The sequence below is a fragment of the Mobula birostris genome, chromosome 6 (assembly GCF_030028105.1).
Source record: "Mobula birostris isolate sMobBir1 chromosome 6, sMobBir1.hap1, whole genome shotgun sequence".
NCBI classification, from domain to species: domain Eukaryota; kingdom Metazoa; phylum Chordata; class Chondrichthyes; order Myliobatiformes; family Myliobatidae; genus Mobula; species Mobula birostris.
The window spans coordinates 93,773,926-93,799,989 of record NC_092375.1 but is presented as its reverse complement, the minus strand read 5'-3'; the positions used below and the strand labels follow the sequence as shown (position 1 = coordinate 93,799,989).

The 26,064-nt window shown below is 42.4% G+C and overlaps 1 protein-coding gene across 7 annotated transcripts in view; it reads right to left on the bottom strand.

Moving 5' to 3' along the window:
* Window positions 1-26,064, bottom strand: part of mcf2la (mcf.2 cell line derived transforming sequence-like a) — a 240,729-nt gene that overhangs the window by 156,756 nt on the left and 57,909 nt on the right. For all 7 annotated transcript variants that reach the window (XM_072260875.1, XM_072260874.1, XM_072260873.1 and 4 more), the window contains 2 exons: window positions 17,573-17,653; window positions 4,913-5,027 (listed from right to left, as the gene is read on the bottom strand). In XM_072260875.1, coding sequence (XP_072116976.1) covers window positions 4,913-5,027; window positions 17,573-17,645 — 188 coding nt within the window. In that variant the 5' untranslated portion in view covers window positions 17,646-17,653. The remainder of the gene's footprint in view (window positions 1-4,912; window positions 5,028-17,572; window positions 17,654-26,064) is intronic.

The following is a 26,064-nucleotide window of genomic DNA, read 5'->3' as shown; positions in this document are numbered from 1 at the left end:
CCTAATGGCCATAGTATGTACATAGCAGTTTAACATGCCGTTAATGTCTATACAAAGTATAATTCTGGAAATTTTGTTCTGCATTATGTGAATAAGTGTGTAATGCCCTGTGTAAGATTTCCACTGCTCTGCTGTGAGCTAGTTTATCTTAGCAGTTTTCTGTAGAAGCAGTGTGCCACACTGGAAAGTGTGTTTTGGTTTTGGCTAAGATAAGGAGCCATGTCGTCCAACTTAGGAATGTGAGTCAGCCAGTCAGCATTGTGGGATGTGACAGAGGGTTCTGGAGAGCTGTGGGGAAGATATTTCTGAAGTATAGTATTCTGGTTTGGGGTCTTTTGGCAGGTGCTGCAGATTGGGACAGATGGGAAGATGCCACTGAATACCATTAGAAGGAGAGTCCCTGTTGCAAGAAGTGTTTTGTGCAGATGAATGGCTCCAAGGAGGAAGGGTTATACTCCTGAGAGAGAGAGAGAGAGAGAGCCAGTTTGCTCGAGATGGTCTTCAAGGGGAATTCAAATGTGGCAGGTGTTTTTAGGAGACCATAGGTCCAGAACGTGAGTAAGAGATACACCCCCAAATACTCCAGTATGAGCTCCAATGCTTATGGGCACATTGGACTGGTTTAAATCTAATAGACCTTTCTTTTCTTTTCTTTTTTCCTATTAATTGTTTGATAAAGCTGAAATTGGTGAATTCTTTACAACTTTATGTGGTGTACGATCTGCTATTTCTTGCCAACAGATAATTATGGGCAGTATTCACTCAAATCACAGTTTCTTTAATCAGAACATCATGATGTTTCTGCTTGGTTGAATCCAAAATCATATATCCCTTATGAAAGGTGGTATTCTCTCCACTGAGTGATTCCCACACTGATGTTATCAATTAGAGTCCATGCAACTGGACCAGAAGCAAGTCATGCTTGATCCCATGGGATTGCTTAAGAAAGTAAGGATGAGGGAGCATGGAGCTCTGGAGAGATGTAGGAATGGGTGTAGATTAAAGTCTCACAGACTGTTATTTCAAGGTGGAGATAAGACTTTGGTAGTATCCATATCTAAAGTCAGAAGACTCGATGAAAGCAATTTTTAAAAATAATCACTTATTCCAAATACAGTGAATTCCAGTTAATTGGGACACATCGGGACCAGTACATTTTGACTCAATTAAGCAGCTGCCCCAATTAGTTGAAGTTTCATGGAAATAATCTAAAAAGTATAAAAAGGACAAACTATTGTTTAACTGAATAACAAATTATGTATTTAAATGAAATACAGAACAAATTAGAACACTCCCAATACTACTACGGTACTATAAAACTGTATATTAGTTCCAAAAGTTATCAATGGAGCAATTCATCCAGTGTACACTGCTGTGTTCTTTTGATCGACAGTAAATGAACAAAGTCAACGTAGACACCTATTACCAAATATGGACTGTTTTCATGCAATGCTTTTGATAATTGCACCCTCTAAATCGTCGTTTTCATTGTAACATTCAAGATAACTGTCAATACCTTCAAATTCTTCAAAGTTCCCAACACTGAAGTAGTGAAATTGTTTCATTTTCACTCTCAGCTGTTTCTGGCATCTCCATGCATGAATGTTTGAAAATACAGCGAGGAAAACGGTTCTGAATTGTCTTACTGCTTATTCCTCACCAACTATCAGTGACAAAAATCACTGTTTTTTGAACACAAACACACATAACTGATGCCATTTAAAAACTGTTTGCTCTAAGCACAGTGTAGTATCTAATAGCCACACAAGTACACATGACTGATGCTGGTTAGAAACTGTTGGATAACAGATTCCTGTCCCAATTAAGCAGCACAATGGCCCAAATAAATGAAGAAAATCCTGACTATCTTCTCAATTAGCTTTTGTCCTTTCAGAGTTGTCCCAAATAAGCAGCCGCCCCGATTAACTGATGGCCCAATTAACTGGCATCCACTGTATAGGGAAACCAGAATCTTTGATGTTATACAGACTACTACATAAATGCATTTAGCTGCCTTGTAATGAAAGGCATTTGAACTCTCTGTGCCTCTTTGAGCTGTAACAAAGATCTCCAGGAGGTGGCGATAAGTCCATAGAATTGGAACGATCATGTCAGTATGTGTCAGAGGGGTGAAGAGCCTATCCTTGATCTGTAAATGCATATTCCTCCCAAAAAACAAACTGGTGTTACGTAATAACATATAACGTTTACATGATCTGATAGGACAGCAATTCCAAAGTAAGCACAAGACCAAGATCTTTAAATATGTTAACAAAGGCAAGGAGTGGTTTAGAGACAGGTGTGGAGGTAAATATGTTGGAAATCTTTGAGGAAATAACAGACGGGATAGACAAAGGTGAGTCAGTGGATGTTGTTTACCTGGATTTTCAGAAGGCCTTTGACAAAGTGCCACATATGAGGCTGCTAAACAAAATAAGAGCCCAGGGTATTAAGGACTGCGATTGGCATAGTTAGAAGAATGGCTGACTGACAGGAAGCAAAGAGTAGAAATAAATGCAGCCTTTTCTGATCGGCTGCCGGTGGTTAGCAGTGTTCTGCAGGGGTCAGTGTTGGGGCTGTTTCTTTTCATGTTTTATGACAATGATTTGGAAGACAGAATTGATGGCTTTGTGGCTAGGTTTGCAGATAGCTGGAGGGGCAGATAGTGTTGAAAAAGAAGGGAGTCTGCAGAAGGATTTAGATAGATAAGGAGAATAGGGAAATAAGCGGCAGTGGTGTGTGGTGTAGGGAAAGGTAAGGTAGAGGGAACTTTGATAGAGGAATATAGGTGTAGGCTGTTTTCTCAATAGAGGAAAATTCAGAAATTAGAGGTGCAGAGAGAATTGGGGGTCTTCATGCAGGATTTCCTAAAGGTTAACTTGCAGGTTGAGTAAGTGGTGAGGGCTCCTTATCTAAGAAAGGATGTGCTGGCATTGGAGAGGTTCCAGAGGAGGTAAACGAGAATGATCCTGGGAATGAAAATGTTAATGTATACAGAGTATTTGATGGCCTTGGGCCTGCACTTGCTGGAGTTTAGCAGGATGAGGGGGGATCTCATTGAAACTTATCACATACTGAAAGGTCTAGATACCATGGATGTGGAAAGGACGTTTCCTATAGTGGGAAAGTCTAGAACCAGAGGGCACAATCTCAGAATAGAAGGACATCCCTTTAGAACAGAAATGAGGAGTAACTTCTTTAGTCAGAGGGTGATAAATCTGTGGAATTCATTGCCACAGAAGGCTGTAGAGGGCAAGCCATTGGGTACTTTTAAAGAGGAGGTTGTTAGGTTCTTGATTAGTAAAGGCATCAAAAGGTAGAAGGCAGGAGAATAAGGCCGAGAGGAAAAATAAATTAATCACTCTGTCTGGACCTCCCCGAACTGAGTGTGTTGAACTCTTAACTGCAAAAGACAGTGGAAGCAGAATCTTCGGGAGATGGGGTCTGATTCTTGTTAGGTGAGGTGGAGGGAAGGGTTAGTGGCAGGTGGTGAAAGATTACCGGGAATGCAGAGATGAGGTTACGATCAGATCAGTTTTGATCTTACTGAATGACAGAGGAGGCCCGAGGAGACTAATTGTCTACTCATGTACGCAGTTTATTTGCAGCAAAGAAATAGTCTGCTAGATGAACTCAGCAGATCAAGCAGCACTGGTAGAGGCAAAGGGTCATCTGAAGTTTTGAGTCATGGTGCAGGGTCTCAAGCCAAATTATTAACCATCCCTCTGCTTCCATAGATACAGTACTGCGTGACCCATTGTGTTTTCCAGCAGATCAACTTTCACTCCAGAATCCAGCAACTGCAGTCTCAAATCTCCACTTCCATATGCATTTATTTTAATTATTATTTAGATCTCTTTCTGTACTTGAATTAAAGTTCAAAGTAAATTTATTATCAAAGTACATCATGTTACCATATACGACCTTGAAATTCATTTTCTTGCAGGCATTAACAGGAAAAATAAAAAAGTACATTAGAATCTATTAAAAAAAACTAGACATAAGCATAGACTAACAAACAAACAATCTGTAAATAAAGAAAAATTAATAGTGAGAACATGAGTTGTAAAGAGTGCTTGAAATTGAGTCTGTAGGTCATGGAGTTTGAAATAATTTCAGAGTTGTGGTGAGTGAAGTTGTCCATTTCAGTTCAGGAGTATAATGATTGTAGGGTAATAAATGTTTCTGAACCTGGTACCTCCTGCTGGAGGGTAGCAGTGTATAGAGAGCGTGGTGTGGATGGCGGGGATCTTTGTGACGACTGTGCTTTCATGTGACAGCACTCCAGTTAAATATACTCAATAGTGGGGAGGGCTTGGCCTGTGGTGGACTGGGCTGTATCTACCACTTTCTGTGGTCTTTTCTGTTCCCGGTATTGGTGTTTCTGCACCAGTTAGGATAGTCTCCACTGGACATCTATAGAAATTTGTCAAAGTTTTTGGTTTCATGCCAAAGCTACGCAAATTTCTGAGAAAGTGGAGATGCTGTTATGCCTTCCTTGTGATAACAAGTATAGGTCTCAAGATGCACCTTTGATATACCTGTGGCCTTTCCCGATGCTGCCATTCAGTCCATCTGGTGGATTGAAACCCTGCAGGCCGGAGCATGGTGTCCAGATACTGGAAATCCAGAAGTTAAAGCAGTCCTATCATTTAATGAAACCTCTTTCTTGGGTTGCATTTATTAGTCTGCACTTGCAGTAAGCTAGGAAAACATCTAATTAACATCGTTCATGGTGAGATGGCAGCTCCAGCAAGAGCAACCCCTTCAGGTCAGAGGTTGTGGGGTATAAATGCCAAGGGTTATGGAGTCCATGGGACCTCAATTTTATTGAAGTAACTGAGATGAAACTAACGGGTCCTTCAGTCGAAATGTTTGGAAGCCACTATTACAGGAACTACTTGAATCTTACCTTGGAACACTGGTCAGATATGTTATAACATTTTGGAACTCCTCCTCAGGGATATCAGTGAAGTTTGGATATTCAGGAAAGGTTATAATTGGACACCCGCCATCTCCTCGACCACCTGTAAGGAAAAATAATATTACAGAATTATCATCAATACAATTTTTAAAAACAAAGGAACTGACAAAGGAACTGAATCAGACTCTGCGGTTACACAGCACAATAGACCACCTCCGAACCCACCTTAACTGGAGTAGTAGGTACTTTATTGCTTTCTCACCTGTACACATCCATCTTCGTCCAGGACTTCCTTTCCCTTCCCTGTGCTTATCACTTCCATATCCCTAGCTCTATGTATTGGTAAGGGCTCAGATATCTTTTGCAGCTCTATACATTCTTGGAAATGCTTACACTGCAAGGTAATCATTAATCATATCAGTCCTGGGATAATGTTAATCTACAGATAGAAGTCCATCAATTTCTGCGGTTCCAATAATATCGCTGGCTTTTAAACACCTAGCACATCACCAAATATTTCATCACCAACCATTACAACCCCTCCAAAAGGACTACAGCCTTCTCGTTGGGTTTGGAGGTTTGTGTCAAGGCTTTATGTTTTGGCTCTTGGTAGGGTCACCCATGCCAAACAGGTCAAAGTGTAGAGGACAGACTAAGAGTGAACCCCTCCAGGTTCAGGGGTTCAGTTCAGGGCAAACAACCCTGACTGGTAAAAAAAATTGTTACGGAAACAGCAATGAAGAAACCTTCTACATCGCCAATCAATTGCCAATTACAATCACCAACCCTGATCACCAAGCGTCCTCAGTCAAAACCAACCCTCACAATCATTCACTAACCCTTAAAACCAGCAGTCCTCACCGACAAGTTTAGCCTTGACAATCAGCCACCAACACGTACAAATACCAATAACTCGATCCATTTGTCATGCCAGAGGAATAATTCCAATTCAGTTGCGTAAGACACAACCTTATCACCATAGTCAAAGCATTCTTAGGTATTGCTATTCACCCTGAATTTTCTTCATCTTATTTCACAGATATGTGACAAAAATTGATCATTCTTGTTATGGCATACAGTACTCACTCCCAATGGCATTACCATTGGTGTCCCTTGCCAAGAAGACATTACTACTGGTAGCTTCTCACCAGGAGGACACTCCATTATATGATGAACTGCTCCAGGTATTTCTGTCCCCTAACTGAGATATTCATGTCTCAACACTTCTATCTTTTTAAATTTGACAAAACAACTTCCGTGTCCTTTCACTGGTGTGCTCCCTGTATTGATCAGCATCTCCACACATGGTGCTGTTACTCTGCAAATGAACTCACACAGTAAACGGCATGGTCCACTGTCTCGGCCCTATTTATGCACATTTCCATGCAGCATCAATGTTCATCACCCCTCAGCCCTGTGACATCCTCTACAACTTGTCTTGTAAATGTGGCAGATCTGGGCCAAATTTTGATTTCAAGTCATCTGGAGTATTTTTTGGGCTTCATCACCTTGGTTACACTTACAGAAGTCAACCTGTCATAAATAGTAAAATACTTTCAGTATAGATGAAGAACTCAAATAAACTGATGATTTCAAACAGGCAGTGACAGTTTATTCGCTGCTTGGATTAGAATTGCTCCCAGGAACTGCACCTGCATACAGATAAATATAGATGGTTACCAAGGCAACCAAGGTATCCCTCAGTTGCCATGTAGATCTGAATTCAGGCCTACTAACCAGATACAAATGGTTTCCACTGCATAAAGTTAAAAATAGGCACACTCACTACAGTGATGGTAAGTGATTACTTTATTACTGAGAGAGGACTTATGCTAAACCTTTTGAGGTAGGACCAGTTTTCTTGAGTTTAGTAGCTGGGATCTGCTAACTTGCCAAACACAAAGAGTAATGAAGGGTGCATGACAAGAGTCTGTGCTTTCTTCACAATTCATACCCACTTCACAGCTTCCTTCTCCATTGCTTCAGTCCTCAGCACAGACATGAGAACAGAAATGGCTCCAATGTCATCCCTGTATCTATTAGTTTTCGTGTCTTAATTCAGCCAGTAGAGTTTGCAGCTTACCAAACACATGATCAGCGGAACTGTTCAGTAGACCCTGCTTTCAAAGAGTCTTATAGTGATACTCTATGCCAGGACCAGTGATGTTCCACAGGGGTCTGGTTGGGACCGCTTCAGTTTACACGTCTGTCATTGAATGACAGAATTGATGGCTTTGTTGCAAAGTTTGCAGGCAATATGAAGATAGATGGAGGGACAAGTAGTTTTGAGGAAGTCGAGAGGCTACAGAAGGACTTAGACAAATTAGGAAAATGGGCAAAGAAGTGGCAGATAGAATACGGTGTCGGGAAATGTATGGTCATGAACTTTGGTAGAAGGGTTTCTATATGGACAAAAAATTCAAGAATCTGAGGCACAAAGGGACTTGAGAGTCCTTGTGCAGGATTCCCTGAAAGTTAATTTGCAGGTTGAGTCTGTGGTGAGAAAGGCAAATGTGGTGTTAACATTCATTTCAAGACTAGAATATAAAAGCAAGGATGTAATGTTGAGGCTTTATAAAGCACTGGTGAGGCCTCACTTGGAGTATTGTGGGCAGTTCTGAGTCCCTTATCTTAGAGAGGATGTGCTGACACTGGAGAGGGTTCAAAGGAGATTCACAAAAATGATTCCAGGATTAAACGGCTTGTCATATGAAGAGTGTTTAATGGCTCTGGGCCTGGATTCACTAGAGTTTAGAAGACTAAGGGGTGACCTAATTGAAACCTATTGAATGGTGAAAAGCCTTGATAGAATGGATCTGGGAAGGATGATTTCTATGGTGGGGAGTCTAGGACCAGAGGACACGGCCTCAGAATAGAGGGATGTCCTTTTAGAACAGAGATGGCGGGGGGGAATTTCTTTAGCCAGAGAGTGGTGAATTTGTGGAATTAATTGCCACAGGCAGCCGTGGAGACCAAGCCTTTATGTATATTTAAGGTAAAGGTTGATAGATTCTTGATTGGTTAGGGCATGAAGGGATATGGAGAGAAGACAGGAGATTAGGGCTCCGAGGAATAACGGATTAGCCATGGTGAAATGGTGGCGCAGACTCGATGGGCTAAATGGCCTAACTCTGCTCCTGTATATTATGGTCTTACAGACCTCAGCCCAGATGGTCCATGATGACCAAGATGCTAGTCCCATTTTCCAGTGTTTGTCCCTTATGCCTCTAATTCATTCCTATCCTATCCATCTACCTGTCCGTGTACCTTCCTAAGCCACTTCCTCTTTCCATATACGGACCACCCTCTGGATGGAAAAGTTATCCCTTAAGTCTCTGTTAAATCTTTTCCCTCACACCTTAAAGCTATGCTCTATAGTTCTTGACTCCCCAATCCTGGGATAAAGTGTGTGCATTCATCCCCTCTATACTCATGATTTCATACACCTCTGTAGATCACCCCTCATTAGACTGTAAGACCACAAGACATAGGAGCAAATTAGGTCATTCAGCCCATCAAGTCCACTCTGTCATTCCATCATGGCTGACATACTATCCCTCTTAATCCCATTCCCCTGACTTCTCCCCATAACCTTTGACACCCTGACTAAGCAGGAACTTATCAACTTCAGCTTTAAATTTACTCAATAACTTGGTCTCCACGGCTGTCTGTTCCAATGAGTTTCACAGATTCACCACCCACTTGCTAAGGAAATTCCTCCTCATCTCTGTTCTAGTTGGACATCCCTCTATTCCGAGGCTGTGCCCTCTTGTCCAGACTCACTCATACAGGAAATATCCTCTCCCTGTCAGTGGCATCTAGCCCTTTCTATATTCAATAGGTTTCAATGAGATCCCCCCACCCCCACCAAACCTTCTAAACTCCAGTGAGTACAGGCCCAGAGCCAATCAAACATTCCTCAACCAGTTTCTTAACCCTTTCATTCCTGGAATCATTCTTGTGAACCTATTCTCGACCCTTTCCAATGCTAGCACATCTTTTCTTAGATAAGGGGCCCAAAACTGCTTACAATACTGCGGATTGACCAATGCTTTATAAAGCCTCAGCATGGCACACTTGCTCTTATATTCTAGTCCTCTCGAAATGAATACTAGCATTCTCCTATAATCCAATGAAAAGCATCCCAGCCTACTCAACCTCCTTCCATAAATCAGTTGCTTGAGTCCCAGCAACATCCTCATAGATCTCCTCTGCTTTCTTTCTAGTTCATTTCCTATAGCAGTGTGATTAAAACTGAACACAATATTGCAAATGCAGTCTCATTAACATCTTGTATAACGACAGTGTAACAGCTGTATTTGGGCAAATACCATAGGGCAACCAACACTGCCGCTGAGGCTAGGAGCATTGGTGGACCATTCCCTTCCTGGAGGTCATTTTGAGGTCAGAACAGAAGATTTTGAATGAACTTATTTCTGGCACTACTTTACACATGCAATGTTGGAGCATGGAGGCTGGTGTACAGGCACCGTGCTGTGAAACGACAATACCTTGTTTTATTCATTCAAAAGAAGGGGGTTTCAGAAGCTGAGCATTTAAGTGCCCATCCCTACCTACCCTTGAGAAGGTGATAGAGAGCCACCTTCTTGAAGCACCACACTCCACAACGCTTTCAGGGAGAGAGTTCCAGGATGTTGACCCAGTGAGGGTGAAGGATCAGCAACATGTTACCAAGGCAGAATTTTGTGTGGCTTGGAGGGCAGCTTCCGGTTGGTGCTGTTCCCATATTTTTACCATCCTTGTCATAGCTGGTCGAAATCATAGACTTGGAAGGTGTTAAGGAATCTTGGTGAGTGCTGCAGTGCATCGTATACGAACTGCTGTACTGGGCGATGGGGGGGGGGTGATGAGTGAACTGTAGGGTGCCTAGCAAGTTGGCTGCTGTGCCCTGCATGGTGTTCAGCTGCTTGAGTAGGTTTGAAACAACACCACCCAGGCAAGGAGAGAGGACTGCATTACAGTTCTGAATTCAGCATTGTAAATAAAGGTGAAGTTTGGGGGAGTTAGGAAATGAGTTACTCACTGCAGGATTCCAAGCTTCTGACATTTGCATGTAACCACATTGTATATATGACTACTCTAGTTCAGTTTCTGGTCAATGGTAACCCCCAGGATAACAATAGTGGGGGATTCAGTGGTGGTAATTTCAGGGGGGAATAGCTGGATTTCCTCTTGTAGGGTATTGATATTGCCCGGTACAAATGTTACTTGATGCCCATCAGCACAGGTTTGGATATTGTCCAGGTCTTGCTGCATTTATGTGTAGACTGCTTCGTTATCTGACAAGTCATAAATAGTGCAGGACACGATGCGATCACCAGCGATTGATGAAGCCATTGAGGGTGGTTGGGTTTAGAACATTTTCCCTAGGTTTCTTTCCACAACCCAAAGGCATGAGGATTTATACGCAAATTGGCCATGGTAAACTGCCTTTAGTGTCTATACAAGTGATAGAATTTGGAGGGAGTTGGTGGGAACTTGGGGAGAAATTTGGGATTAATGTAAGATTAGAGTGAAAAGAGTGCATGGACTCTATGGACCCACGAAGCCAGAGCAGAGGTGTTATCAGGAATCGATGATGAATGGCAGTCTTGCCAGTTATATCTATATCCTGTGAATGGATCAATAAAAAGTTCATGCACTCAAGCCTACCGATGAACATGTGGGGAGCAATGCCACAAAAAGCCTAACACAATTATCAACTAAACTAGCAGCAAAGTTCTTCAGTCAGTCATCTGTTGAAAAAACAAAATGGCATACAAAAAAATCCTCCTTTGGTCACTGGGGAGAAAGATCACCTCATATCTGTCCCAAATATTTATTTTTGTCTCCTCTAATTCTACATGCCAGCCCTTGGCAAATTGGATCCAAAAGTATACTGCTCCACATATCACCCACTTCTCCATTCCCTCTGATCTCACTTTACTTGCCCAGCATCCAATATTCATTCACCATCTGTAATTACCAAATCTAACCCTCTACCTGACTACTGTATTGTCTTAGGCCAATCCAAGGTCCTTGCAACCATCTCTCTCTACTCAGAGCTTCTCACTCATATCTCTCCCACAAATAAAAGTATCATTGACCCTCCTTGCCTGAGTCCACTTGTAAATAAAATCTTCAGGTAAGTACTTTAATCTCTTCATGGCCTCATTCCTCCCTGTCTCTATAATCTTCTGCAGCCCAACTACCTTTCAGGATCACCGCATGGAATCATTCTGGACTCTTGACTGTTTCTCCAAATATTTTATTACATCCTCAGTGCCAGGTTTTGTTCGATAACTGCACTGGCACAAGATGATGTTTTCAGGACATTAGAGGCAGTCCATACATAAATTGAACCCTTTTAAATAGCACAAAGCAATAGCTTTACCTTACAGCTTTCTGAAAAACAACTTTGTGCATGAAGGGAAGGGAGATTGTTTCATCTCTGTTGTTCACAACTGATTTCTATGCTGTTAACCTCTGTTCAATGGTATTTGAAAACTCCAGTGAACGACTACCCTAGTCAAATTTAATTAATCCCCCATATGATCATTAGGACTTTAGGTCACAGACCTCCTTAGAAGGGAGAGACAGCGACAAATTGATTGTAGTTCTTGGTATCCAGAGCAACAGAAAATCTGTGGAAGGAACTCAGTGAGTCAAGCAGCATCTTTGAGGAGGAATACTTGTCAATGTCTCAGGTGGAGATCCTGCATCAAGACTAGGTGGAAAGGGAAGATAGCTGATAAAAAGAGGAGAGACAGAATGATGAGACAGGGGCAAATGATGAACCATGGAAGGGTGAAAGATAACAGGCAGATGGAGCTAGGTAGGGCAGGGCAGGACAGGATTTGGGAGACAGAGGCAGGTAAAGCCAGGTTGCCTCATGAAGGGCAGGGTGAAGATGGGGTCATCTGCTGGAAGGGTGAAAAACAGGAACACAGAGACTATCAATGCTGGAATCAGATCAGAGGGGAAGTTGATGATGGGAACCAATAGGGGAGAAGTGAAGAGCCAATAGAACCAGAATCAGATGGGGAGAGGAGGAGCTGGAGAGTTTAATATCGCCATGTGTGGGTAGCAGGCAGAGGGAACTAGGAGGGACGGGAGTCGAAAATGGGTGGTGGGGTAATGGAGGGAGTATATGGGAGAGGGGTCAAAAATGGAACAACCAGAGAAAGAATGGGGGTAAAATTCCAGAGATGAAGGTTATAAAATTCATTCTGATTGGGTTGTAGACTATATAGATTAAAAGATGAAGAATGAATCGCCTAGTTTGCATTAGGTCTCACCCTGGCGGTGGAGAAGACCAAGGATGGTGAAATCAAAAAAAGCAAAGATCAGCGTGGGAATGGGCAGGGGCAATGAAAGGGTCATCATCCAGTACCCTGGGGTGGCCATTGTGGATTAGCTTCCTTAATCTCTCCTTAAAACACTTCCCTGGAATCTCCCAGTGGCCACACATTTTAATTCCACATCCCATTCCCATTCTGATATGTCTATCCACGGCCTCCTCTACTGTAAAGATGAAGCCACACTCAGGTTGGAGGAACAACACCTTATATTCCGTCTGGGTAGCCTCCAACCTGATGGCATGAACATTGACTTCTCAAACTTCCACTAATGCCCCACCTCCCCATCGTCCCCCATCCATTGTTTATTTATATACACACACATTCTTTTTCTCTCTCTCCTTTTTCTCTCTCTGTCCCCCTCACTATACCCCTTACCCATCTTCTGGATCCCCCCCACCTTTCTTTCTCCCTGGGCCTCCTGTCCCATGATCCTCTCATATCCCTTTTGCCTATCACCTGTCCAGCTCTTGGCTCCATCCCTCCCCCTCCTGTCTTCTCCTATCATTTTGGATCTCCCTCTCCTCCTCCCACTTTCAAATCTCTCACTAGCTCTTCTTTCGGTTAGTCCTGACGAAGGGTCTCGGCCCGAAACGTCGACTGTACCTCTTCCTAGAGATGCTGCCTGGCCTGCTGCATTCACCAGCAACTTTGATGTGTGTTCCCTGGAATCATCTTTGTTATTTGCTTCTTCGTGTCAAGAACAAGAATGCTCAACCTTTGGTCATGACTGGCATTGTTTAGTTTCAGGATCTGAAGGGAAATGAAGGATTTGATAGCTAAAGAGCCTGAAGGATTAATGTTATAACTCCAGGTTAACTCCTCACAGCCCACGTAGGACTTACTACAGGCAAATGGGTGGGGTTACGTTCTTTAGTTGAATTTGTTCCTGCAGATGTCATCATATAACCAATCAATCTTCAATTGTTCCCTATCCAATTAAACCCTATATCCACCATTTCATCTTTAGTGTTAATATAATTAATGTATTACATTGTTCAAAAAAGTAATAAAAAGCTTTGTTTATTGACAATATGATTTTTCTTTTGGCTTGTTCAGGGCAGTATCCAGGAAATTAGTCCAGAATTCACAGAAACTCAGGAATAATCTGGAAGGATTAGGGAAGGGTCTCCTGAGCGTTATGCTCTTTCTTTATGTTCTACACCCTTTTGAAATCATCTGCTGTCCTCAAGAAGCAGCAGTACATGGCAACCAAATGACATGTAAATTAGGGCTCTAAGCACTTTGCATAAAATTTGAGTTGAAGCCTTATTTCCACAGGGAAATACCAATTTGAGGCAAATGTGGGCCATGTCCCCTCAAACCTGCTCTGCTATTAAAGTGACTAATTTCAATTGCATATTATCCCTTCCAGCAGTAACCTTCCATCACCTTGCTTAGCAAGCTTCTATTTAAAATATCCTGACCTTGCCTCCACCACCTTTTGAGGAAGAGTGTTCCAATCCACTGTAGGAAAAATATTACTCTTTTCTTTGATTTAAATTAACTGCCCCTTCTTTTAAAACCATCACCCCTAATTTCTAGATTCTTCTACAAGATAAGCATTATCTCCACATTGGTTCTGTCAAGAACCTTCAGGATGCTATTGTATATGCTTCTGTCAAATCACTTCCCACTTTTTAAACTACAGCACATAACACTCTGGCCTGTCCACTTTTCCTCATCAGACAACCTGCATAATGCAGATATTAGTCTATATTATTCAGGGTATTCCAGAAACAGTCTCAAATCAATTCCCAATGTAGCTGAACTATAACTTCCCTACTATTGTATTCAACGCCCACAGCAGTAAATCACAACATCCTGTCAGGTCACCCAATTACATGTTTTGGCTGCATGTTAGCCTTTTGTCAATCTTGCAGGAGGACATCCAGATCTCTTTGTATCAGAATGTAAAGAAAATATGGAAATAGCTGGTGAATATCCTGAATACAGGGTGCTAAGTTAATTTGGCTGATTAATTATTCAATTGACCAAAAATGCAATATTATTTATGCACCCATCACAAAGGCTGTGCCAGGTCTTTCTTATCCACAGTTGGACTTCAGCCCTCTTAATATACCGGAAGGTTCCAAGGCACTTCACGAGAGCATCATCAAAGAACCTTTATGCTGACAGTGAACTGGAGTAGGAAGTAACAAACTCCTCCAGTCAAACTCTTCAGATTCCTCAACTGCTCAAAAGAACACAGGGTCAGTAACACTTACCGCCGCTGCCACTGCTACTGTGCGATCGAGAGTCTCCAGAGGGGAAGGCCCCAAATCCTCGGCTTTGCCTATTGCCTGTCGCCAGGGCCAGGGTCGAAGCGCTCGGCAGAGATGGTGCTCGGTGCTCGGAGTCAGAGGGCTGGTCGGAGACTCAAAGTTTTCAGACGGACTCAAGAGTCGACTGTGGTCAGGTTCTTCCAGGATGCTGCATCGGCAAGTTTGTGGCGCTGGAAGCTCATGGCAGGAAGAGAGTTTCTCTTCCTTCTACCATCTGCGTGAGATGATGGGACTTCCGAGAGACTTCGAGACTTTTTTTTTAACCGTCCCCATGGTCTGTTCTTTATCAAATTACGGTATTGCTTTGCACTGTTGTAACTATATGTTATAATTACATTGTTTTTGTCAGTTTTTTTAGTCTTGGTTTGTCTTGTATTTCTGTGATATCATTCTGGAGGAACGTTATATCATTTCTTGATGCATGCATTACTAAATGACAATAAAAGAGGACTGTGCATCCCCATAACCTAATCTAATCTAATCTAACCTTCCTGATGCATATCCCTTGAATGATGCACAACATAATTATGTTTCTGAGTGAAGGAAAAGGAATTTTGAAAAGTAACTGCCCCTTTGAAGTTCTTTTCAATATACCAAATGTAAAACTGAGCGAACTGTGTTCATTAAAGTGTGTTTAAATCAAAGAGAATAACAGAGATGATACATATTGTTAATAACTACTTTCTAAATTTGCTGTTGCTCATAGTTCAAAGACTTTTGAAGTGACTCTTTCAGATCAATAGTAATACATCCATCAGCCACTTATAGACCAGCCTGCTGGGTCATTATAGATTATCAGTGACTTGAGAAGATTAAGTTGTCTTACAATCTTATCTCGCTCCATCTTCCCACCACTTACCGCAACAACAAGTACAACTTTCCCGAAAAAAAATCCAAATCCCGGACGAGCCCCCACTTGTAATGTTCCGTTATATTGGCTCGTGAATGTCTAGGGGAAATCCCGCCCAGCATCTGCTTCAACACTCCCCTCAGGGTCAGTCGTCGCCCGAATCAATCACAAACATCAATCATCAGCCAGCACACCCAGTAAATTTTAACACATACACTTTATAGATATTACTAATTCTAGGGCATTAATATACATTTGATACAGAGAGGAAAGTAATGGGAAAAAAAAAGGCGCCAACACTTATCAAAGTCCAAGTTCTTCGTGCGCTACCGTTGGAGCTCAAGTTCGACGTCAGACAACCACCCGAATTCCGTCGACCCACGGCTCGGGACCACCCGAAGTGATCGACCGGAGCCTCTCCGCACGTCCGCCGTCCTCCTCGTCTCTCCTCCGACTCCCCGCCAAAACTCAGTCCACAGTCATATCATAGAGCATGGCATCCGAAAACAAAACGATACATAACCACCCATTGGCTAATAGAACCTGGTTATCTCATTTAAAGTAAAACAAACTGCTAGCGCAAACTCTCTGCAGCGTTAAAACACAACAAAGCCGCATTCCACAGATTAACATAACAAAATCGCCATTTTAAATGTAACAAAAGTAAGACCCCGTACATTAGGTTAAGCAGCAGAAAATCTGGCAATTCTATCTCCCCACCAGAAGTTCCCAATAGGTGCTACATCAGGCTGCTTCTTAGTAGGGCCATAATCACTTGTCCAATACTGCAGCATTTAACTGTCCAAGCAACCAAGCTCTCAAGAAGCATCAGAGTGATAAACTCACTCAAGGATAAGTGTTTTCATCTTTCCACTTAAAGATGCAACTTACTATAACTACAATTACAGATATACATAGATACTGTATCTAGGTATAAATGTGATTATAGAAAAAGGTTGGCCTGACTAGGTCTCTATTCTATGGAACCTAGGAGAAGGAAGGGTTTTCTTCAACCTTACAAGTGTTTAAAATTGTGGGAGGTGTTGATAAACTGGATGGTGGTAGTCTTTTTCCCAATGTAGGTGTTATGGTTTGTTACTTCAAAACATTAAATTAATTCAAAGAAGACACCAGAGTCTAGGGATACAGGTCTAATTCGAGTTTACTTTAAGCGAGGCACACGTGTATCACATCGTAGCATAATGACATATGCAATTCACGTATTTTTACATATAACCTGTAATGAATTACTTAAATGAAGAAGAATGTTTAAGAAATATATATATATACACACACACACACACACACATTTTTTATATATATATATACACACACATAGAAAATTACTAAAATATAATTGAAGTATTAAATCCGTAATAGGAGGTAGGTAAGACTACAACTAGGGGTCAAAGGTTAAGGGTGAGAGAGGAAAGATTTAAAAGGACCTGAGGGGCAAGTTTTCCATGCTGTGGGTGGTGAGCATATAGAAAGAGCTGCCAGAGGCAGTACAATAGTATCATTTAGGAAGCACTAGGATGGGCACACAGAGGAGGCTGGATTTAGAGACACATGGCCAAAAGCAGGAAACTGGGCACCATGGTCAGCATAGAATGGTTGGGCCTTTATTTGTTTCGTATTGCTCAATATTTCTATAACTTAATAACAGACATGCAACCAGTTCATGAAATCTGAAGAGACTGACACGAAAACCACTATGACACAACTTGATATGCAATCCTTCACAAATTGTCTCCACTAATAATACAGGCAGATTACATAATCAGTTAAATCAAGCACCTTTCATCTGCTGCATTTTAATTTTGTATCATTCATTTCGCTTCTGCAAGAATGTAGCTTCTAAACCAAAAACAGATATTTCCTCTTTATTTGGTTTTTCTGTTCCTTTCTCTCAAGTAATCACTCTTTAAGTAAATCTCTGCTTTATGCAGACTAACAATACAAAGAAATTCCCACTTCCATTCATAATATCTGAATTTTGAAAGTCAATGTCCTATTGAAATGTTATAATATTTACAAATCATGCTTTTCCCATCTTGGAACAGAAAAAGGATCCAGAGCTTTAGTTTAGTTCCACATATCCTGACAGGACAAAGACTTTATGAGGAAATGATGTTGTGTGCTCAAGGGCCCTTACCTGATCGAAAGGCAAATTGTTTGGCCAGCTGTTCAGTGATGTCAGCAGCATATAAAGGACTGTCTTGATGCATGATCTCATCTGCAAAAGAACACAAGGAGTATTTTATTTAGCTTCCTCCTAAATGAATCATCACGAGCTGCTGCACATATGTGCATGACAGTTCACTCCACTCACTGGACAAAGAAGCTACACTTCATTGCCTGCAAAACACACAAAACGCTGGAGACACCCAGTAGAACGGGAGGGAAATAGACAGCTGAAGTTTTTAGTGGAGACCCTTCATCTCGACTGCGTTGTGTGTTGCTGCAGATTCCAGCATCTGCAATCACTTATGTCTTCACTCAGTTTCCTATTTAACTTCTAAGTGACTCTCTCATGTTAATGACTTCTAATTTTGTTCCTCTCCATACAGTAAACACTGCATGCATGCTATCTAACAAAACACTTTCTTTGAAATATTATAGTGATCATATTGCAGATGACCTTAAAAAAAAATAAAATTGACCCAGTTTGGTAAACTGGTTCATCACATGTACCAAGGTACAATGAAAAACTTGCCTTGCATACCGTTCATATGGATCAATTCATTACAAAACTGCATTAAGGTAGCAGAAGCTAAAACAATAACAGAGTACAGAATAAAGTATTATGGTTACAGAATAAGTGCAATGTAAGCAGGCAAACAGGTGCAAGGTTATAATGAGATAGATTATGAGGTCAAGAGCCCATCTTATCATACAAGGAACCATTCAGTAGTCTTATAAGGGTGGGATAAAAGCTGTCCTTGAGGCCAGTGCTATACGCTTTCAAGCTTTTGTATCTCCTGTCTGATGGCTGGGGAGAGACAAGAGACTCCCTGGACTTTGACTCTCAAAGACTCAAAGAATAAAGTTTGATTGAGGAACAACTGCACAGGCACATGGACGTCAGCGAGTTAGACTGACGGGAAGAGTTTAAAAAGAAGACAGCTTTATAAAGCAGACGTCAGAGAAGCAGGCGACGCAGTAGAGGGAGACAGAGTAGGAAGGCTATGGCTCAACGGGGCTTTGGCAATAATGGGTCAAGGCGAGGTAGGTTACCTCTGAAGAACAGAAACAGGAAGTATGGATGTGAGGCCGGTGTTCTGGCTGTCAGATGTGGGAAGTCTGGGAGACCCCCAGCCTCCTGGAAGGCCACATCTGCGCCAGATGCATCGAGTTGCAGCTCCTTAGGGACCGTGTAAGGGAACTGGAGATACAGCTCGATGACCTTCGTCTGGTCAGGGAGAGTGAGGAGGTGATAGAGAGGAGCTATAGGCAAGTACTCACACTAGGGCCTCAAGAGACAGATAAGTGGGTAACAGCCAGGAGAGGGAAGGGCAAGAGTCAGATACTAGAGAGTACCCCTGTGGCTGACCCCCTTAACAATAAGGACTCCTGTATGAGTGCTGTTGGGGGAGACGGCCTACCTGGGGGAAGCAACAGTGGTCGTGCCTCTGGCACGGAGTCTGGCCCTGTGGCTCAGAAGGGTAGGGAAAGGAAGAGGATGGCAGTAGTGATAGGGGACTCTATAGTTAGGGGGTCAGACAGGCGATTCTGTGGATGCAGGAAAGAAACACGGATGATAGTTTGCCTCCCAGGTGTAGGGTCCAGAATGTTTCTGATCACGTCCACCATATCCTGGGAAGTGGGAAGGTGAACAGCCAGAGGTCGTAGTACATATTGGTACCAACAACATAGGTAAGAAAAGGGACGAGGTCCTGAAACAGACTACAGGGAGTTAGGAAGGAAGTTGAGAAGCAGGACCTCAAAGGTAGTAATCTCAGGATTACTGCTTGTGCCACATGACAGTGAGTATAGGAATAGAGTGAGGTGGAGGATGAATGCATGGCTGAGGTATTGGAGCAGGGGGCAGGGATTCAGATTTCTGGATCATTGGGATGTCTTTTGGGGCAGGTGTGACCTGTACAAAAAGGACGGGTTGCAATTGAATCCAAGGGAGACCAATATCCTGGCAGGAAGATTTGCTAAGGCTATTGGGGAACTAGAATTACTGGGGAGTGGGAACCGAACTGAAGAGATGGAGGAAAGGGTGGTGGGCTCACATATAGAGAAAGCTTGGAGACAGTGCGAGAGGAAGGATATACAGGTGATACAGGTGACCGATGGTTTAAGATATGTCTATTTTAATACAAGAAGCATCATGAACAAAGCGGATGAGCTTAGAGTGTGGATCAGTACTTGGAGCTATGATGTTGTGGCCATTACAGAGACTTGGATGGCTCAGGGGCAGGAATGGTTACTTCGAGTGCCAGGCTTTAGGTGTTTCAGAAAGGACAGGGAGGGAGGCAAACGGAAGCACTGCTGATCAGAGATGGTGTCACAGCTGCAGAAAAGGAGGAAGTCATGGAGGGATTGTCTACTGAGTTTTTGTGGGTGGGAGTTAGAAACAGGAGTAGGGGAAATATGAAGTTATCAGACAGGAACTTGGAAGCATAAATTGGGAACAGATGTTCTCAGGAAATGTACGGCAGAAATGTGGCAAATGTTCAGGGAATATTTGCATGGCATTCTGCATAGGTATGTTCCAATGAGACAGGGAAATGATGGTAAGGTACAGGAATCATGGTGTACAAAGGCTGTTGAAACTCTAGTCAAGCAGAAAAGAAAAGATAAGCTTATGAAAGGTTCAAAAAACTAGGTAATGATAGAGATCTAGAGGACTATAAGGCTAGCAGGAAGCAGTTTAAGAATGAAATTAGGAGAGCCAGAAGGAGCCATGAGAAGGCCTTGGCAAGCAGGATTAAGGAAAACCCCAAGGCATTCTACAAGTATGTGAAGAGCAAAAGGATAAGACGTGAGAGAATAGGACCAGTCAAGCCTGACAGTGGAAAAGTGTGTGTGGAACCGGAAGAGATAGCAGAGATACTTAATGAATACTTTGCTTCAGTATTCACTACAGAAAAGGATCTAGGCGATTATAGGGATGACTTACAGTGGATTGAAAAGCTTGAGCATATAGACATTAAGAAAGAGGATGTGCTGGAGCTTTTGGAAAGCATCAAGTTGGATAAATCTCTGGGACTGGATAGGATGTACCCCAGACTACTGTGGGAGGTGAGGGAGGAGATTGCTGAGCCTCCAGCAATGATCCTTGCATCATCAATTGGGACAGGAGAGGTTTTGGAGGATTGGAGGGTTGCAGATGGTGTTCCCTTATTCAAGAAAGGGAGTAGAGATAGCTTCAGGAAATTATAGACCAGTGAGTCTTATCTTCAATGTTTGGCAAGTTGATGGAAAAGATCCTGAGGATTTAGAGATTTATGAACATTTGGAGAGGCATAATATGATTAGGAATAGTCAGCATGGCTTTGTCAAATGCAGGTTGTGCCTTACGAGTCTGATTAAATCTTTTGAGAATGTGACTAAACATATTGATGAAGGTAGAGTGGTAGATGTCGTGTATATGGATTTCAACAAGGCATTTGATAAGGTTCCCCATGCGAGGCTTCTTGAGAAAGTAAGGAGGCATGGGATCCAATGGGACCTTGCTTTGTGGACCCAGAATTGGCTTGCTCACAGAAGGCAAAGGGTGGTTGTGGACGGGTCATATTCTACATGGAGGTCGGTGACCAGTGGTGTGCCTCAGGGATCTGTTCTGGGACCCCTTCTCTTCGTGATTTTTATAAATGACCTGGATGAGGAAGTGAAGGGATGGATTAGTAAGTTTGCTGATGGTGGAGACAGATACGAGATGGTCTTTTAAGAGGCTTCTGGATAGGTACATGGAGCTTAGAAAAATAGAGGGCTATGGGTAAACCTAGGAAATTTCTAAAGTAAGTACATGTTCTGCACAGCATTGTGGGCCAAAAGACCTGTATTGTGCTGTTGGTTTTCCATGTTCTAATATCAGGGTCTTTGATTATAGCAGTTGTTTTACTGAAGTAGTGAGAAGTGGAGGAAAGTCTGGTGTCCACAATTCTCTGCAGTCTCCTGCAGTCATAGGCGGAGTAGTTGTTATACCAAGGTATGATGCATCTGGAAGGGATGCTTTATGGTACCTCAATAAAAATTGGTGAGGGTCAAAGGGGACATGCCAAATTTCTTTAGCCTCCTGAGGAGGTAAAAGTGTTGGTGCCTTTATCATGTCTGTGACATCTACGTGGTTGGACCGGCACAGGCCATTGATAATGTCACTCCTGGGATCTTGATGCTCTTAACCCTCTCAACCTCAGCACCACTGATGTAAAGAGGAGCATGTGTACTACTCCCCTTCCTGAAGTCATGGCTTGATCTTTGTTTTGCTGCCATTGAGACTGCTGTCATGACACCGTGTCATTAGGCTATCTGTCTTGTTCCTGTACTCTCATTGTTCTTTGAGATACAGCCCATTACGGAGGCATCATTTGCAAACCTGCAACTAGAGTGAAAGCAGATTCTGGTCACATAGTTTTGAATGCATAGGAATAGAGTGGGTTGAGGACATTGACTTGTGGATCTCCAGTGTGGAGAATAATATTGGTGGAGGCATTGCTGCCTATCTTACTAATTATGGTCTGTTGGATAGGAAGTCAAAGATCCAGCTGCAAAAAAGGGGCGTTGAGTCCAAGTTTAGGAGTTTGGAGATGAACTTTTGGAATTATAGTGCTGAATGTTGAGCTTTAGTCAATAATCAACACTCTAACGTAGGTGTCTTTACTGTTCAGAAGCTCCAGAGATGAATCTAGGCCCATATTGACGGCATCTGCCACAGACCTATTTTGTCAGTAGGTAAATTGCAGTGGGTAGATGTTGTGTAGAAAGCTGAAACTAATCCATGCCACAACCATCCTCTTGAAGAACTTCATGATGTTGGATGTCAGAGGCAATGGGTGGTAGTTGTTTAGGCATGTTACCTTGTTTTTCATAAGTACTGGGATGATAGAGATCCTATGAAAGAATTAGGAAATCTCAGGCTATGTCCACACTAGACCAGATAAATCCATAACTGAAGCTTTTTCTCTTCGTTTTGACCCTCCGTCCACACTGAAATAGCGTTTTCCTCCCCTGAAAATGGAGCTTTTCAGAAACGCTCTCCAGAGTGAATAAATCTGAAAATACCTAATATCCGGCGTAGTGTGTACGGGGTAATTGGCTATTTTTAAAACCGCTGTCATGACGTGCCGGAACAAATGGTGGCGGCAGCGCGGCATTTCATTGTTTCCTTGAACACAACCTCCAATACCACAACAATATCTGACAATAGATGTGTAACAGCTTAATGTAACATTGTATGGAAATACAAGATAACACTGATGCAGACATGTTTTATACAGTGAGCAAGGTGCTTTATTAACGTATTGCTTGTGTAAACATTCAATAGATGCAATTGTCACTTTTGCCCAGTAACTCGTTTTATTGCACATGTTAAATACAGCAAAATAATACACAAAGACACGTCAAAGGTAAAGGCAAACAAATGAGGTAACAGCAAATTTCACTTTAGCCCAGTAACAAGCCTTACTGCATTTAGTTGTAGCTGTCGTCCCTCTCATCGGTGAAGAGACTATGGCTCTAGGAAATGTTTCTGGAGAAACACATACCAAGTCTTTCGTTTGGCAACTTCCTTTTAAGTTTTTCTAGTCTGTAACTGGACAAGCGCACACCAAGTATACCGTTTCCTCTTCTCTTGTTTTCTGTGTGTCCTGCGCATGCCCAGTAGGAGGAAATTTGCCCAAATACCCATTTTAATAGTCATAGTCATAGTCATAGTCATACTTTATTGATCCCAGGGAAAATTGGTTTCCGGACGGAGGTATTTTCAAAAACACCTGGTGTGAATGCCTATCGTTTTTACGCGAAGCCAGCATTTTCAAAATTATCCAGTCTAGTGTGGACGTAGCCCCAGATTGAAAATGAGAGAAATTAAAGAATGTCTGCAAATATTCCAACAGCTGGTCTGCTCAAGATCTAAGGACACATCCAGAGACACTATCCAGGCCAGATGCTTTCCACAGGTTCACTCTCTGGAAGTTTGATCCACTTTTTTCCTGCTATTTGCATTTCTGGTATTATAGTTGCAACTCATTTTGCCACCCAAGTCATTTGAAGTGTATTATCTCTAAGGCATGTCAATGAGAACTGTATACAGGATGACACTATTGCACAGCTTGTAGAGCCACTGCTTCTGAGCTCCAGTGACCCGAGTTCATTTCTGAGCTCCAGTGCTATCCATGTGGAGTTTACATGTTCTTCCTGTGACTATGTGCGTTTTATCTAGGATTCTGTCAGAATAAAAAGCAAGGATAACAGGTTTGGGGAACCTTGGTTTTTGAGGCCATAGTTAAGAAGAAGGCAGCAGAGAGGAGCAAATGAGGTACTTGAGGAGTATAAGAAATACAAGAGAACACCTAAAAGGGAAATCAGGAGGGCCAAAAAAAGACTCGAGGTTGCTTTAGCAGATAAGGTAAAGGAGAATCCCAAGAGCTCTCTACAGAGCAAAATTAGTCTTCTGGAAGATCAGAGTGGTTATCTATGCACGGTGCCAAAAGATCTTAAGTGGAATTTTTTGCATCGGTATTGATTCAGGAGATGGACACAGAGTCTGTAGAAGTGAGGCAAAGCAGCAACAGGGTCAAGGACCCTATATAGATTACAGAGGGGGAGGTGTTTGCTGTTGACGCAAATTAGGATGGATAAATCCCAGGGCCTGACAAGCTGCTCCATCAGACTTTACAGGAAGGCAGTGCAGAAATTGCAGGTGCTCTAGCATAGATATTTAAAACACCCTTAGCCATAGCTGAGGTGCCAGAAGATTAGCAGATAGCTAAAGTCACTCCACTATTTAAGAAAGCCTCTAAGAATAAGCTGGGAAATTATAGGCCGGTGAGTTTGACATCAGTAGTGGGCAAGTTATTGGAAGATACTCTAAGAGACCAGGTATATAAATATTTGGATAGACAGGGACTGATTAGGGATAGTCAATATGGCTTTGTGTGTGGTAAGTCATGTCTAACCAATCTTAAAGAGTTTCTCAAGGAAGTTAACAGGAATGTTCATGAAGGTAAGGGATGTTCTTTACATGGTCCCACATGACAGATTGGTTAAGAGGGTTCAGTCACTGAAAATCGTAAATTGGCTTTGCAAGTGAAGCCAGAGAGTAGTAGCAGATGGGTGCTTCTCTGTTTGGAGCACTGTGACTAGTGATGAGACGCAGTGATCGGTGTTGGGTCCAGTGCTGTTTGTCACCTACATCAACAATCTGGATGATAGTGTGGTAAACGGGATCCGCAAATTTTCAGGTGAAGCTAAGACTGGCAGTATAGTGGAGAGCAAGGAAGGCTATCAAAGCTTACAGCAGGATCTGAACCAGCTGGAAAAATGGCATGATGATTGGTGGATGGAATTAATGCAGGCAAGTATGAGGGGTCGCATTTTGCAAGGACAAACCAGGGTAGGACTTAGATGGTGAGTTGTGGAGCACTGAGGAGTGCAGTAGAACTGAGGGATTTCTGAATACAGATCCATAATTCCTTGAAAGTGGCATAAAGGTAGACAGAGCTGTAAAGAAAGCTTTTGGCACACTGGTCTTCATGAATCAAAGTACTGAGTACAGGAGTCAGGATGTTGTGTTGCAGTTGTATATGGCATTGGGGAGGCCTAATTTACTGTTTTGGTCACCTATCTGCAGGAAAAATGTCAATAAGATTGAAAGAGTGCAGAGAAAATTGACAAAGATGTTGCAGGGAGTGGAGGACCCGAGTTATAGGCAAAAGTCGAATATGTTAGGACTTCATTTCCTAGAGCAGGAGTTCCCAACCTGGGATCCACGGACCCTTTGGTTAATGGTAGGGGTCCATAGCACAAAAAAGGTTGGGAACCCCTGCCCTAGAGCATAGGAGAATGAGGGGAGATTTGATAGAGGCATACAAAATTATCAGGGGTGTTGATAGGGTCAATACAAGCAGGCTTTTTCCACTAAGGTTGGGTGAGACTAGAACTAGATATCATGGGTGAAGAGTGAAAGGTGAAATGATTAATGAAACATGAGGGGGTAACTTTTTCCACTCAGAGGGTGATGTGAGTGTGGAATGAGCTGCCAGCAGAAGTGGTGGATGCATGGTAGTGGGGTAGTGAGGTAGTGTTCACGGGTTGAATGTCCTTTCATGAATCAGATGTCTGAGGGGAAAAAGCTGTTCTCGAATCATTGTGTGTGCCTTCTGGCTCCTGTACCCCCTCCCTGAAGTAGCAATGAAAAGAGGGTGATGGAGATCCTTAATGATGGGTGCCACCTTTTTGAGGCATCACTTCTTGAGGATATCCTGGATTCTGGGAAGGCATTATAGAGCTGACTGAGTTTACAACTTTCTGCAGATTATTTTGCTCCTGTGCAATGGCCACTCCATACTAAATGGTGATGCAGCCAGTTAGCATGCTCTCCGTAGCACATCTGTAGAAATTTGAAATTGTCTTTGCTGACATATTAAATCTCCTCAAACACATAATGAAATATAGCCACTGTCTTGCCTTTCT